Source organism: Coloeus monedula, assembly GCF_965178545.1.
Source record: "Coloeus monedula genome assembly, chromosome: 5".
Taxonomy (NCBI): Eukaryota; Metazoa; Chordata; class Aves; order Passeriformes; family Corvidae; genus Coloeus; species Coloeus monedula.
Window position 1 is genome coordinate 11,652,193 of NC_138785.1, and position 16,022 is coordinate 11,668,214.

The window sequence follows — 16,022 nt, forward strand, 5'->3', positions numbered from 1 at the left end:
TGTATTAGTCCAGGAATGGGGAGGGGTGAGAAGACCAATAGCTTATTTATCTAAACTATTGGACCCAGTAAGCCGTGGCTGGCCAGTATGCATTCAAGCCATAGCAGCTACTGCTATTTTGGTGGAGGAGAGCCGTAAGCTCACCTTTCTTTGGAAGTAAACTGATTGTATCCACACCCCATGCGGTCCGAAATGTGCTAAATCGAAAAGCTGAAAAATGGTTAACAGACTCCAGGATACTAAAATATGAAGCAATTCTGATTGACAGTAATGATCTAAGTATAGAAACAAGCAAAAGCCTCAATCCGGCCCAATTCCTCTATGGAGAACCAAAAGATGACCTGGCACATGATTGCTTGGAAATTATTCAATACCAAACAAAAGTTCGGGAAGATCTAGAAGAACAAGCCCTCTTAGAAAGGGAAAAAATATATGTGGATGGTTCATCCAGATGCTTGCAAGGAAAAAGAATGTCAAAATATGCCTTAGTCGATGGGATAAATATGCAGACCATCGAAAAAGGAAAACTACCTTCAAATTGCTCGGCGCAATCTTGTGAATTATACGCTCTAAAGAGAGCACTAGAGCATTTAGCACACAAAAAGGAGACCATGTATACTGATTCAAAGTATGCCTTTAGGGTAATACATACCTTTGGAAAAATCTGGGAAGAAAGGGGTTTACTAAATTCAAAGGGGAAGGAACTGATACATGAAGACCTGATTTCAGAAGTGTTAGAGGCATTAAAATTGCCTGAAGAAATATCTGTAGTGCATATCAAAGGACACCAAAAAGGGATGACCCCAGAAATAAGAGGGAATAATCTAGCAGACCAAGAAGCCAAAGATGCAGCAGAAAATGGGACTAAACGAATTATGGTAATCCTAACCCCAGAAAGGGGAGAATTAGAAATCCCCAAATTTAGTAAAGAAGAAGAAAAAGAATTATTTAAGATAGGGGGAAAACAAGATCAATCTGGAAAATGGAAACTCCCTGATGGGAGACAGTTACTTAATAAGCCACTCACTAAGAGAATATTAGAAGATATGCATCAAAAAACTCATTGGGGCACTCAAGCTTTGTGTGATCATTTTCTGAGAAATTATGGTTGTATTAGAATCTTTGGGGTAGCAAAACAAATAACTGGGAACTGTATAACTTGCCAAAGAGTGAATAGGAAAATAATGGAAAAAACAACATTGGGAGGCCGCGAGTTAGCTCTGCGACCATTCCAAAGCATCCAAGTAGATTTCACTGAACTTCCTCAAGTACAAAGATGGAAGTTCCTATTAGTAATAGTAGACCATCTAACTCATTGGGTGGAAGCAGTTCCTGCTACCAGAGCTACAGCTAACGTAGTATGCAAAACCCTTTTGGAACAAATTATTCCCAGATATGGAATGGTTAATAAAATAGACTCAGATAGAGGAACACATTTTTCATCCAAAATCTTACAACAAATAACTCAAGCCTTGGGAATAAAATGGGAATTACATACCCCCTGGCACCCACAAAGTTCAGGCCGAGTAGAAAGAATGAACCAGACTTTGAAGAAAACTTTAACAAAATTAATGATTGAAACTCAAATGTCATGGGTAAAGTGCTTACCTTTGGCTCTGTTGAGAATCCAAACACAGCCCAGGTCAGATCTGGGAGTATCTCCTTATGAGATGATGTTCGGATTACCCTTCCTTACCACTCAACATGAAACAGCCACTTATGAAGTGGGAAAAGCAAGTGTCAAAAAATATGTCACCACAATTGCCAGAACACTTGAAAATTTGAGGCTGAAAGGAATGATCCCTCAAACCACAACTTTGGAGTTCAGAATTCATAATATCCACCCAGGGGAATCGGTATTGGTAAAAACATAGAAAGAACAATCTTTGACTCCACAATGGGAGGGTCCTTTTCAGGTACTGCTGACGACTGAGGCCGCAGTCCAGACCAAGGAACGGGGGTAGATCCATGCCAGCAGAATCAAAAGACCTGTAAAAGAACCTGAAAAGTAGACTGTAATATCCAAACCAGGTGACATCAAATTGATTCTTAAACGGAGGCCAGGTAGCAAAGAACTAGAGCAATCTGATTAATCCAAGGGATATGCAAAGAATCACACCTAACTGAGAAGTAAAAGCCAAATTTATATCAGTGACCCCTGGACAAATTCTGGGACATCTTAGAGAAGAATATTCTCACTTCAAACAGGAAGGGTTGGGACTGTATCAAACAGGGAACTCTCATATTCTGATTCTAGCCTGTGATTTGTATTGAGAAGGGGGAGAATCACAACTTCCATCAGTGCCACATCATATACCCTGTTTGAATCATTCTAATACGGGGCATGCCAGCCAGGTCAAATATAAGTAATTAATCTAGAGGGAAACTGGCATTTCACATCATCGACAGCCTAGTTGTAAAAGGTGTCAAGCACAAATCAACCCCCTTATCCAGACAAAATCATAAGCAACAAAAGCAATAACTTTGCTCTGCAGATGGGAAATACCAGTGCCTGTTGAATGAGAAATACCTAAGACACAAACAGTTAAAAAAGGTGCCTAAAAGCTACAAAGGAAGTGACAAGGAAATAGAGGGCAAGACCGGGTTGGCCACTGTACTCGCCACCGAGAAGATCCAATACACCTGCTATGGGTTGCAACCTCATAGGCAAGGGAGGTGGGCGTATAAGCCATGCCAGACCTCTGCTATTCCTTCTTTTGTCACTTATCCTGGTCCCTTTCGGGACACCAGCAAGACCATGTTACAAATGCTACCGAAAGCTCTACATGGAAAGACACCGGGGCTTCTTTCTTATTACTCATACCCATATCAACAGTCACTGTTATGACTCGTCCAAATTAGGTATTTGTATGCATAAAGGGGAAAAATATTAGATTACAGAAAATTTAGGAACAAGTGGAAACAGACTAGGAAGCAATTGTCCAAAAGGAGAAAAATGGGTTTGTTTCACAGCTGCCACCAGGGGAACAGTCCAAGATTTGGTAAAAGAAGAAGTGGTAAGTAAAAATACAAAGCCAGCACAGCAACCTCGCCCTATATTCACCTCACGCCAGGACCTGTATGCAAAGCTTAAACAACAGTTAAAAAAGGAAAACACCCCAAGGTTAGGAAAAAACCTGTTTGTGGAATTGGGGGAGAGGATAGGTAAAGAACTTAACATAACCAACTGTTGGGTCTGTGGAGGAGCTTTGATGACAGAAGAATGGCCATAGAAAGGTAGCAGCGTAGGCCCGGTAGAGCTCCTTAAATGGAACCGGACAAATATAAGAGGGGGGAACCAACCTGAGGGGTGGATTTTAAGTTCAACAGTGATAGGGGAAGAATGCCTCTGGCGAACTAGGAAGAACTTTCTTAATGAAGTAAGAAACACTCCCTGTAAAAGGTATAAAGTGAGCAACAAAACTTCCACGTGGTAGGTCCCAGAAAAACCAACTTGGTATTGGGCTCAGAAAAAAGGAAAAGGCTGTATATATGATAATGAAATTAGACTCTTTCAGTGTAATGACACAAAGAAAAATCCTTATTTTAGAATCCCAGAAATACCCAAATTTTGAGAGAATATAAATCAACAAGAAGGTGATTATTGGAAAGCACCAGATGGCTTATTTTGGATATGTGGGAAAAGGGCATACCCAAGACTCCCTTCATATTGGAAAGGGAGTTGTACATTAGGAATCATTCAACCAGGGTTTTTCCTTTTACCAGAACCAGAGGGAGATCAATTAGGAATACCTATCTCTGAAGACTTCAAAAGAAAGAAAAGAGATCTAATTAGAGGATTCCAAAAATAGAAAGATGAAGAATGGCCCCCTGAACGAATATTAGAAACATATGGGCCAGCTACCTGGGCACAAGATGGAAGTTGGGGATATCGAACCCCAATTTACATGCTGAATCGTATCATCAGACTCCAAGCCCTTGTAGAAATCATAACCAATGAAACAGCTGAGGCTATGAAATTAATAGTCAGCCAGCAACGCCAAACCAGAGCTGCAATATATCAAAATAGGCTGGCTCTAGACTATTTACTGGCTGAAGAAGGGGGTGTGTGCGGGAAGTTCAATACATCGGAATGTTGTTTAAAAATTGATGACAATAGGGATGCTGTTCTAGATATTGCCAACAATATCAGAAAAATAGCCCATGTACCGGTCCAAAAATGGGAATCAATGATGACTGCTAACTGGTGGGATGGCATATTGGGGAAAGAATAGTGGAAGAAGCTAGGCTTCTTCCTCTTATGTGCTACAGCTGGTCTAATATTTCTCCCTTGCTTGATCCCCTGCTTTATTCGGCTAATCACCAGCGTAGTTCAAGGCATGCAAGTTGTGGCAATGCCTACTGACCCAAAGTTGGCTATGTCTGGAACAGCACAAAAAATTATGGTATTAAAAAAAACAAAGTGATATAAAAGACCCTCTCGAAGAAGCCAAATTGATCTGTGAAAAGAACGAACAGACATTAGAAGCCAAGAAAAAAGAAATATTGCTCAAGCCAAATGATTCATAAAATACAAAAAGGGGGGATTGTTATAAACATATATTATAGTATTGGCTTCTTGCAAAGTATTAAAGTAGATATTATATAATGTTAGAAATGCTTTTTGCTGTGTGGATGTAGTTTTCTCTCGTTTTAGCAAGAATGTTAGCAAGTGTGAGCAAGTAAGATAACCTCCAAGCGAACAGAGGATGAGGCCCAAGGAGCTGCTAATCAACACTTTGTCCGGAGAACAAAAGGGCCCAAAGGCTACTCCGCCCGGAGAACGGGCGGCCGGGAGAGTCCGAGAGCCGCTGTCACCGCTCTGCCCGGGGGACAAAGAGGCCCAAAGCTGCAATCAGCCCTGACTGTCTGGAGAATTAAGAGATCCACCCTACCATCGACTCTTACCTAGCGGGCCCAACCCCAAGAATCAAAAGAAATAAAACCACAAGGCCGAAGACTACGCATGCTCTAAAAAGGCGGACCCAAGGAATGGCCATGCAGATCAATTCCTGGAAAAGTTTTAATATGAATAAAGAACAGACAGTAAAAATGGTATAAAAAAGACTCACCTCGAGCATCAGGTGTGCTCTTGGCAGAACGCCAAGGCACCCGGCCGTTATCCCTTTGCTTTATTTTATGTGTCTCTTATTGTTTTTATATTAAACTCTTTAAATTCTAACAAGAGAGTGAACCTCGTTTTTCACATCTTCACTAGCTTTGAAAATCAGTAGAAACAAGCAGAATCTGTTTTCTGAAATTATTTCTTCTCATGGTGGTGAAGTAAAAAGAAGCTTAATTATAGTTATCACCAAAAAAGAAAGGCTCAGAATCAACTGAGACAAAGTAAAACTAAATTCGTAAATGAATACAGTTTATTCAAGGAGAGAAAGTAAATTGTCCATCCAGTGAGGGGGGAAAAAACCAACAACCCAGGCCCCAAACCCAAGCCCAAAAGACTTATACTCAATTGAAAGAATAAAAGTGAGAGAAGTATTAATGAAGGTCAATATCCATTCTCCTAACCTGATCCAAGCTGGAATGATCCCTCTTATCAACAGGCTTTTAACTTTTACATCTAATAAATTCTGTAGTTTCCCTTATCCATGATTCATAGTAAGAAGTAATTTAAATATATTCAAAAAGAGCGAAGTTGTTTTACTCATACTGTGCTGTCTAAAAACCCCTAAACAAATAAACAAACAAATGAACAAACAAAAAAAAAAGGGAGGAAAAAGTACAGTCAAACTAGTTTTGCAATAATGTCAATGTGGATTGTTTTAACTGTGTATTACAAGTCCTGATTGTACACTTAGATTATGCAGAACACATAAAAACACATCACAATCTGCTAGACTATTACACTTATGGCTGCATCTGTTTCTTTAAAACGCAAAGCACACAGTGACAAAGATGCTTCGAGATTATGTAAATGTATCACTAAACACTTTATCGCTTCTAGGCAGCTTTCCTTTGGTCCACAGAAGAAAATGAAGCATCTCTAAGGGGTGACTTCACCACAGGTAAAGCAAGAGTCTCCTAATTTTTTAGTACTGCCCAATCAGTTGCACCTTGACTGGAAATGATCAATTGCTTAAACTCCTTGGGTCCTCCACAGTATTAAACCATCATCGATTATAAGGGGGAGGAGCCTGGAAGTACCAAACAGCCTTTTTGTTTTCAGTTAATTATCTACTACTGAACAACAATCTAACATTTTTGGACCCTTAGTATCCTTAGCTTTTCTTGGGATTTTAAGAGATCTAGTTTTTTTTCTGTTAAAGGAATTTTTTCCCCCATACTGTTATTAAGGCGACAAATCGCTGGGTGCTTAAGAGAGACAAAAGACCTGGCTGCTCCTTTTGTTTCACCTGGGTGTGTGGGCAGTTGGGTCTCCAGCGTTTGGACAGAGAGGAGTCGGCTTGCTTCGGCTGCTTTTCCTTGTGCTGGAAAGCCCCAGGATCCCAAAGCCGTCTTCCCTGCCCCGCTGGAGGCCGGGCTGTGGCCGCCTTGCCCCGCTGCTGCTTCGAGCCTTCGCTACGCTGTAGCAGTGCTCGCCCTGGCTGCCCAGACCTCCGGGGGGTTCCCCGCTTGGATACATCGCATCTGCCACCTGGGATTTGTGCTCGTCCCTGCCGTTCCAGCCTGCTGTTCCAGCTTGCTGTTCCCGAGAGTCCGGCCAGACACCAGGGCCAGCTGCCCAGGGGTTTGTGAAGCTTTTTTGTTCCATGCCCCTCCGGGATCCCAGGCCGCCATTGCCGCGTGCTCCCCGAGCTCGCTCCGGAGCGCCCCCTGCAGCCGCGGGGGAACCATCGCACCTGCCCTGCTCACCGGGAGCCGCCAGCGCCCCTGCCGGCTGCGAGCGGAACTGCACCCGAGGGGAAAGGGCCCGACAGCCGAGAAGGCTGGCACTGGGTTTGTGATTGTTTGCTGTTACTGCCATAGTTATTGTTGTTTGTTTGACTGGTTATATATATATAATAGTAAAGAACTGTTATTACTATTTCCTACATCTTTGCCTAAAAGCCCTTGATTTCAAAATTATAATATCTCGGAGGGAAGAGAGTTGCATCTGCCATTCCAAGGGAGGCTTCTGCCTTCCTTAGCAGACACCTGTCTTTCAAACCAAGACAGCTTTTCTATAAAAGCGGTACCACATGGGTCCCTCAACCAGAGCTATATTTGGCCAGCATTTTGGTAGGAATCTTTCTGGGAACACACTCCTATTTTCCGTTTCTGATAAAAGAACATAAGATATTAAGAAACAGGTGAATGATGGAGTGTATGTTCATCTTAAAGAAGATAGAAAGTCAGTGTTTGCTTAGTTACAAGCAAGAATCTTACTGGCAAGAGAAAATACAGACACGAGAGGAAAACTAATAGCAAAGGTGGCAATACCTTTCTGGGAGTGGAAAACTGAATTTTTTATAGGGAATATATGAATGAAGCAGCAGGCGAGGGAGGCTGCCAGAGGTGGATGCAACAGCCTGGCAAACAGGGCTGTGAGTCCTCAAATTCTGCTGGGCTTTATGACCACCGTCTGGAACTAACAGCTTTGGGAACAGGGTCCTGCATTCATTTTGTAGCACAGATTTGGCAGTACAGGAAATTATCCGGAAAGGTGGGACAAAACCATCAAAGAGCCTTCAACACTGAATGCCTCTCACTTGGCTACAGCACTGGGGCTGCTGCCAGCTCTGTATGGAGGTTTGTCTTCCAGAGGTGGGGGAACAGGGGAGGGATTAAAGTTGTCCCCCAAATGAACAAGTTTGAGGGCTTCACTTTTTTCCCAGCGGGCTGGTTTAAAAGGCACATTCCTCCAAGGCAGAAGAGTGATTCTGTATAATGGCAGGCAACTACTGGGAGGGCAATGGAACCAACAGGTGCTTTGTGTTCTATAAAAATTTGTATAAAGAAGAGACTCAGATCTTTAAGGTCGAGAAAAAAGAAAGAAGAAAGAAGGTTATAATAACCAGAAAAGAGATGATGAACTAGACAAGATTAGTTCTCAAAAGCCTGCACAGTCTGAAAGAAGTCCAGGAACCGTGTGGCTCACTAATAATCCTGCAGGAAGGCAGTACAAGTTTAAATTCTGTTAATGAAAAGCCGCCAATACTATCTGCATGCAAATTTGTGCATTTATATAATCGAATCAATTTATGAGGTAGCAGATCTACCTTAGTCCTAACTCTAGACGAGGTTAGTTTATCAAGGATATTTTCTTGGCAAGATTCCCCTGAATTAATTACCCAACTTGTGTGAGTCTCTCTGTAGACATCCTAGAAATACTAGGTCTGTGGGTGGATGGATGGGCATCCTGCCCACCTTTTAGGAACAGAGCTTTTGTTTCTGTCAAAATTATTAACAAATTAAAATCATCTTGATATAAAAGATAAACATGTATTCATACACAGTGACATATCATAGCTTTACACAGGATTTAAAAATCAGGCTCTTTAATCTGCAACATTTGAGACTATAGTTTGGGCATTAAAACTACTTTAACAGGATTAGATTGATGCAAATGTCTTTTCAGTCCTTGCTTTCGACAGTCAGAATTAAGAGCATAGTAATGTTTATGATATCGAATGTCTATAAAATTGGCATACAGGGCCTAGTCTAATGAAACCTTGTTATTCATATTTTGATGATGTGGTTCTTTGCCTGTATTTGCATCTGCAGATTTCTCAGTGATTCACCAAACCTCAGTACATTTTCAGAATAAGAACAGAGGGAATGACCGAAACTGATGACATTTCCCACTGAATATTTCTGTCCAAATACAGTAGATTCAGACTGTCCTTTACTTGAAATATTAAGACACTTATTATTTTAATAACTTAAAATAGCTGTTCAGTTCATCATTACTCTGTTTCATTCTCTCTGTAGCTTCTGCTGTGGCATTGGGCCTGAATTCATTCTTGACATCAGCAGGGCTGTGTACAGATACAAAATGTTTAAATTTATGGAACAAGTTATGTGATTCTGCTAATATTACTGTCTTATAACCTTTTACCCATCAAAGCTTTTCAAAGCCATCTGGATATTGCATTGTTTTGTACTCACAATCAGGAGGCATTTTTTCCGTAAATAACTTGTAATATTCTTTGAGAAGTTCTAAGTTTTCCTGGTTAATGTTTTCCTGCAAAGTGGTATCTCCAAACCTAAGAAAATGCACAATAAATTATGAAAAAGAACCCAAACCCACAAACCAAAACAAAGATAAATTATCCGTCACCATTATCTTTGCATAAAGAAATAACTTTGATTTTATATTGCTTGCTTTGTAGTGCTGAATGTATTAGATTTTGTCAAACGTGCAGTAGTTAAGTTCTTGTGTGCTTTGGAACTAATTTTTGGAAATGAGATCATCACTGATGGATAATTCATCCAAAAATTTATTAACATAGTAATCCATTTACAAATGTGCAGTAAGGCACTTATTATTTTTGCCCTCACAAATCCTGAATAAATGAAAAAGCATCCTGGGGGGATTCCAAATGGGACCATAGGCAGAGAACACCAACTCCTCCATCTCTTACTGCTGCTGTTGCTTAAGTATATGAATTTCTACAAGAGCTGGACAATACTGAAGAGACACAAGATGGAAGAAAAGCTTATCTACAAACTAACTATAGCTATAGCAACAAATATCTTTCTCTCTAAGACCAGGATTTCTACAACAGCCAAGTTTCACCCTCCAAAAAAATAAATCTCATGGTACCTCTCATGGTACTACAGGAGATGTGATTGTAAAGACAGGAATGTCCCCTGGGCAGTTAGGGCCAAGTTTTTGCATTTCATCTTTAGAATAGCTTTGAAATTGAAATGGAGGAGTAAAGGAAGAGAGGCATGGGCAGGTAAGTGAGAAACTCAGGTAGAGAAATGGGGACACAAACCAGAAGATACCAAATATACTGCTACATTGTGTACAAGTGAAGCAAATATTTAAATTGGACAAAGAGGGAGAAGACTCGGCTACTTCCTCAGTAGCCACTGCTGCACTGTCACATGAGAATGTTTCCTTTAAATCAGAAATAATCTCAAGTGTATTCTATCAAAAAACAACAAAAAAAGGAGATGTTTTTATCTAATAGAGTAACATTTCCTAGAAATTTGCCACAAAAATGTTTTTATATTCTCATGTTCTATATCCCACAAAAGCCCCCATATTTTTAACCAAAAATCATGTGGAGTTTTCAGTCTCAAAAACAAATGTGCAACTTTAGGAGTTAAGCAATATTTTTAATTAAGACAAAAGCAGACTGTAACTGCATGTAGGAAAGCTGCTTCTGCATTGAATTGATTTGCTTGGTAGATATTAGTACATATCCATATTTATAGATATGCGGGTATTATTTTTTCTCTCATGGCTTTCTTTGTGCACAATGTAAAATGACCACTGTGAACAGTACCTCCTGCCACTTCACCTGCAAGCCAGGCATTTTTTCATGCCAACTCCTCTACAAGTCCCCATGTAATCAGGCCATTTTTAAACCTTGTCAAATCTTTCTTCAGAACACTTGTAACACTCAATCCCTCCTGCCTATCCCACCCATGTAAGCTCTCACCAACTTGCTTCTTGGTTACCACATACTGCCTTCTCTCTTATTTTGGAAAATTAGATGTGCCCTACTCACAACTGTCATGCTTTTGCACATTATCACTTTTGCCAGGTCACTTCTCTCAGCACTTTCCTCTTTATGGCATCAAGAATAACCTATTTTCATTTTCAAGAAGTTCCCAAATTCTCTAACCAACTACCCAAGTCTTTCACCAGTAAAATGCCAGTTCATACTGTCTTTTGATTCAGTCTGTCTCCCATTTCAATTTTCTGCCTAAATTTTCTCACATATCACCACTCATCTTGGAAAAGTCTCCAATAAACATCCACAAACATACCTGATGGTCTTCTTTAACAGACTGATTTTACTTGGCTCTCTACAAAGAACAGGAGGTGAAACTCCTGGGGTGCTTAAATTTTTGCCTATTGTGCAGGTTAAGGATTTTCACTGCCTCCCTCTATTTCTCCAGCTATACTTTTGCTCTTGAGCTTCTAGCAAATGCAATCTAAAGACAAGTATTATGTATTTTGGATGCTATGTTAATAAAAGCAGCTAGAAAAAAAGTTTAAAAAAAGTAGCTGTCTGTGTTGACATCTTGACTTCTACCTTGCAGTTTTAGCCCTGCACAAATGTGGTAATTTAACATGACTGACAGATACACTTCTCTTGGAAGAAAAAATTATTACGTTGGTGAAACTTTGACTGTTATTATACTAATTAATTAGCTTCCAGCAATCTGTTGCAGAGGAGTAATAATAAAATATCAGAACTTCATCAGCTTTCATGTTTCTACACACATACTACTAATGCATTCCCTATTATTACCTACCATTCCACAACCCTGGAAAAAAATGGAAAAAAAAAAAAAAAACAAAAAAAAACCCTGAGAAAATTTATCTAGCATATGACTTGTCCAGACTCTTCAACCTCACCTTTAAGAGATAAGAATTTTTATTTTTCAGACTCTTGTTTGAGAATTTCAAAGTACTGCATACAAACAAAATTCTGCATCTGTGAAACAGAAATCCATTTTGCATCTGTGTCCAAGAGAAACATGGCACCAACTCTGTGAAACGAAGCCCTGCTTATGGTCCTATCTTCATTTGGACTTTTTCATTGTTCTGCATTGCTTCACAGCCTGTGATTATTTCCTTTAATGCCTTTTAAAATATACACTGAGTCAATGTGAGACGGTCCAAGAGCAAATAACAAAAAAGATTTCTTTTTAATCCTGAGAGATATCCTGTACCAGCATGTAGTACTTGGACAGAAAATGAAACATGATTTTTTCCTACCTCTCTGCCAGTGTTTGCTGTTCATTGATTCCAACATTAAAGAGCACTGGATACATGCGAAGCAGCTTTCCTTCTTTAATCTCTTGTGGCAGCAGCTCAAACATCTTTGCTGGAAGCTGGACTTCTATAATGTAATGTTCACTAGGAAAAATAAAAACAAGAATAAGGATGGAGTTCTTGATTGGTTTGCTTAAAATAATCTTCATAAATTATAGAGAATGTGTAGACTTATAAATCCCTCCTTTTTTCCCTTAATTGAACCATGAAAAAGGATGATTCAGCTTGCTTGTCTTCAGAGCATAACCAAGCTATATGAAGAAAGGCAGGTAACCATACACTAACTTCTTTACTGAAGTGAAAAGAATGAAATTACTAAGACAGAAAGCAGCAAAAAAATCCTCTGCTAGCAAAATATCAATAAGAATACCTCAACTCTTAAAATGCATCTTGCTGAGTTACAAAAACAACTTCGTTCCAAAGTAACAACTTGATCTGGTATCTACTCTAAAAGTAATATGAGCAAAAACCTTTCACAAAAACTCAAAGTGAAACTCTGTTTTCTTCAGTGGCTGGATTTTCTCCCTGGGTGTAGAAAGCATCACCAATAACAAAATTGTCTCTGTGAACATAACTGAAGGCTCATTACACAAACATGAATCCTGTTTTAGGAGAAGGGATATGATATACAGTAGATTATATTTGTGTTTGGTCTGACTTTATGAAAAATGTGCTACTTTGGCTGCCAGGCCAAATTCTGATCACGTGGAAGCCCCAAGTTGGATTTCACCTGCCTTTGAGAACGGATGCCTGACCCCACAACAGAAACAATGGGATGCTGCTAACTTTGCTTTTATTGTTAGAGCAATCAGCCTAATCAAAAAAGAACAGACTAGAAGCAAATCCATTTGTTTCCAGGATCTGGCATTTTAATCAGAGAGGGGTGACTGATAATGGAGACTGAAATTTTCACTCCTGCAGAGAACATTTGGAATACGACACCACCACCGAGGGGTATTATAGCAACAGGAAGGAAGGAAGATCTATCCTGCCTACAGAAGCCAGGCCAAGGAAGTCACACAAGTTTTGTATGTAAATTTAAGATGGATAATTGTTTGTACCTATTTAAATAATCATGAAGTCCCTCCAACTCTTATTTCAATCTTATAATCCAACTCTTACAATCAATCACATACTTGCTAAAGAATAAATATGCCATCTGGATCATTGACATGGAGAATCTGGGTGAGAAAAGACAGAAAACCTTGATGATAAAGGTCAGTTTCTGCAGTAGCTCTGACACCTTTGGCAAGCTTGAGGGACGAGTGGCACCAGCTCAAGTGTTTGGATAAAGAGGTTCCACTTGGAAGAGTCACTGGTCATGTTTAAAGTTTATCCTGCTCATATATCTGAGAACAAAGTAAAATGGATCCAGTGCAGACCTGTGACTGCAATATAATTGCATTCAGCAAGGACAGCAGCATCTGTTTAGTACAGGCTAGAACTGGCATGCAGTCTTTGAGCAGATGCCAGATGTTCCTGACTGAGAGGGAGTATCAGTCCTGCATGGACAATACATGTCTCGGGGGGAAACAAAGTAGTTCTACTTCCCAGGTAAGTTTGTGTCTTGTTTAATTAATGTGCAAGAAGTAGAGAGCTAGCTAAAAGGATAGTAAAGAATGTGGTTCCCATGACCTCTGTGGAGGCCAGTGGGCCGGCCTGCTGGTCAAGGAATGAAGGGAGCCCTATGGTGGGACAACTCCTAGGTTCCTTTCTACGTTATGCTCTGTTCTGTTATGTTAATGTACCCCAGTCCTGCTTCCCTGGTTGGCTCTGTTGTCCGCTCCACCCCTTGTTACCTTATACGCCCCATTGCCACGCTCTCAGAGTTTCCCTACTGGTTCCCTTACCCTGGCCCCGCCTTTACAACGTCCCCCTGCCCTCAGATCATTGGTCCCTGGTGTTCTCTCTGCTCCCCTATATAACCCTGGCCCCCCTCATTGTTCAAGGCCTGCTTCTCTGGAACCTTGCACAAGCGTGGCTCTCATAAATCTCTCCCATAGAACCCCATGCAAAGACCCTTCCTGCTCCTTCATCGTCGGACTGTTTTGCGAGCTATCCGATGTATGTGTGTACATGTGTGTGCAAGTGTGGTGGCTGCATCGAGCGGCTTCCTCCTGGAGACGCTTTTGGGAAGGTTGTGGCACTTTACCATCCAACTCCGCCATGACAGACCTCTACATAGCAGCATTAATTCTCAGCCTGCCTGAGAGCCCTCCTGGCTGCTGTCAAGTGCTACCAGAACACTCCTGTGATGGAGTGCTTTGATGAACTTGAGAATAAATGTTGGTTTAGTCTAATTCAAAGAGCATGCGCTACAGAACCAAAATGCCACCAAATCACTGCATTGTTACATTTCACTACTCCCAAAATCACTACAAATCTCTGCATGTGAAAGAACATTGAGAAATGCTGACCTTTATGCTTGATAAATTGGCATCAGAACAATTTGAGACTTTCCCCTTGTCCTTTCTTTTCTTTTTTTTTTTTCCTTTTCAAAACACTTTTGAAGTCTTAGAGATAATCCTTGGTAATTTAAAAAAGTCTGTTACCAATTGCGCAATGAAAACAATGCATTTCTGACTATGTAACGAAAAGGCTATAAAGCTATGACAGAGCTGTCTAGAAAGTCCAGAAATAGGACTGAAGTCAGGTGAAGAAAAAAAAGGAACAATTCAAAGTACTGAAATCCGGAGGACTTGTTTGACATCAGTTTACCAAAGATCTTACAGGTCTATGATTCTACTTAAAGAAGAAAAAGCAATACAACAGTAAATTTTATTATCATACGCTTTCTCTCTTTTATGGCTAGATTCAGTGCAGAGACATTAGGTGATTTTGGCAGGAGATGGATTAGGTGGGTACAACATTTTCCAGTGAGATGGAAAAATCAGTACATACTTTTTAACATTTAATGACCTTTCAGGAAAAAAGAGTGGAGAAATCAAGCATGTGTTTTAAGAGACTAAATAATAAATCTTCATCTATTTAAGAAAAAATTCTGTAAGTTTAGGTCTTAAATATTTAAATGTATCTTATTTGCCTAAGCAGGACTGCTTAAAAATATCCCTCTCTAACTTTCTTTGCATTATTCTCTAATATTTGTAATCATCACATATGATGATAGACGAACACTTGTAGTCCTGTTAGAAGACTTCTAAAAAGTAGCCCCCAACACAGCTCGAGGTCATGGATCCTGCAGCTGTTTTGTGTTGGCTGAAATTGCACACCTTTAGCTCATTGCAGCAAACCCAAAACAAGTCATTTACATGGACTTTGCTTTGTAAAAGAAAAAAAATGCACACATGGTCAGTCACAGCAACTCAGCTCGGAGGTTCTTTACCCAGCTCTTCTTTCAGCTGAGTGCAATGTTTTAGATCACCTCAGTGTGGTTTTAAGTGCTGGTCCAGTTTTGGGCTTCCTTGAAAACATGGTGTCAGTGACTGATACCTCAGAATTAATGTGCACAACGGTTTGGGCTGGAAGGGACATTAAAGATCATCTTGTTTCAACTCTACTGTGGGCAGGGACACCTTTCATTAGACCAGATTGCTCAGAGCTCCATCCAACCTGGCCATGAGCAGTTCCAAGGATGGGGCATCAATAACTTCATAGTGCAACCTGTCTGAGTCCCTCACCACCCTCACAGCAAAGAATTTCCTCCTAACATCTAATCTAAACCTGCCCTCTTTTAGTTTGAATCCATTCCCCCTTTCCTATCTCTCCATGGCCTTGTAAAAAAGTCCCTCTCCAGCTCTCTTGTAGCCCCATTAGGTACTGGAAGATACTGTAAGGTTTCCCTGGAGCCTTGTCTTCTCCAAGCTGAACAACCCCAAGTCTCTCAGTCTGTCTCCACATGAGAAATGCTCCAGCCCTCTCATCATCTTCATTAAGTCCTCTGGACTCCAATAGGTTGATGTCCTTATGTGGGGTCCCAGAGCTGCACGCTGAAGTACTGCAGGTGGGGTGTCATGAGAGTAGAATAGAGAGGGAAAACCATCTCCCTTGACCTGCTGGCCACACTGCTTGTGATGCAGCTCAGGATACGGTCAGCTTTCAGAGCTGCATTCTATCAAATAAACCCACCTAGTTGATCTAGGAAAGC

The 16,022-nt window shown here is 40.5% G+C and overlaps 1 protein-coding gene across 5 annotated transcripts in view; it reads right to left on the reverse strand.

Annotated features, from left to right (window-relative positions):
• Positions 1-16,022, reverse strand: part of INPP4B (inositol polyphosphate-4-phosphatase type II B) — a 337,675-nt gene that overhangs the window by 42,381 nt on the left and 279,272 nt on the right. For all 5 annotated transcript variants that reach the window (XM_082281863.1, XM_082281864.1, XM_082281862.1 and 2 more), the window contains 2 exons: positions 11,861-12,001; positions 9,067-9,164 (listed from right to left, as the gene is read on the reverse strand). In XM_082281863.1, coding sequence (XP_082137989.1) covers positions 9,067-9,164; positions 11,861-12,001 — 239 coding nt within the window. The remainder of the gene's footprint in view (positions 1-9,066; positions 9,165-11,860; positions 12,002-16,022) is intronic.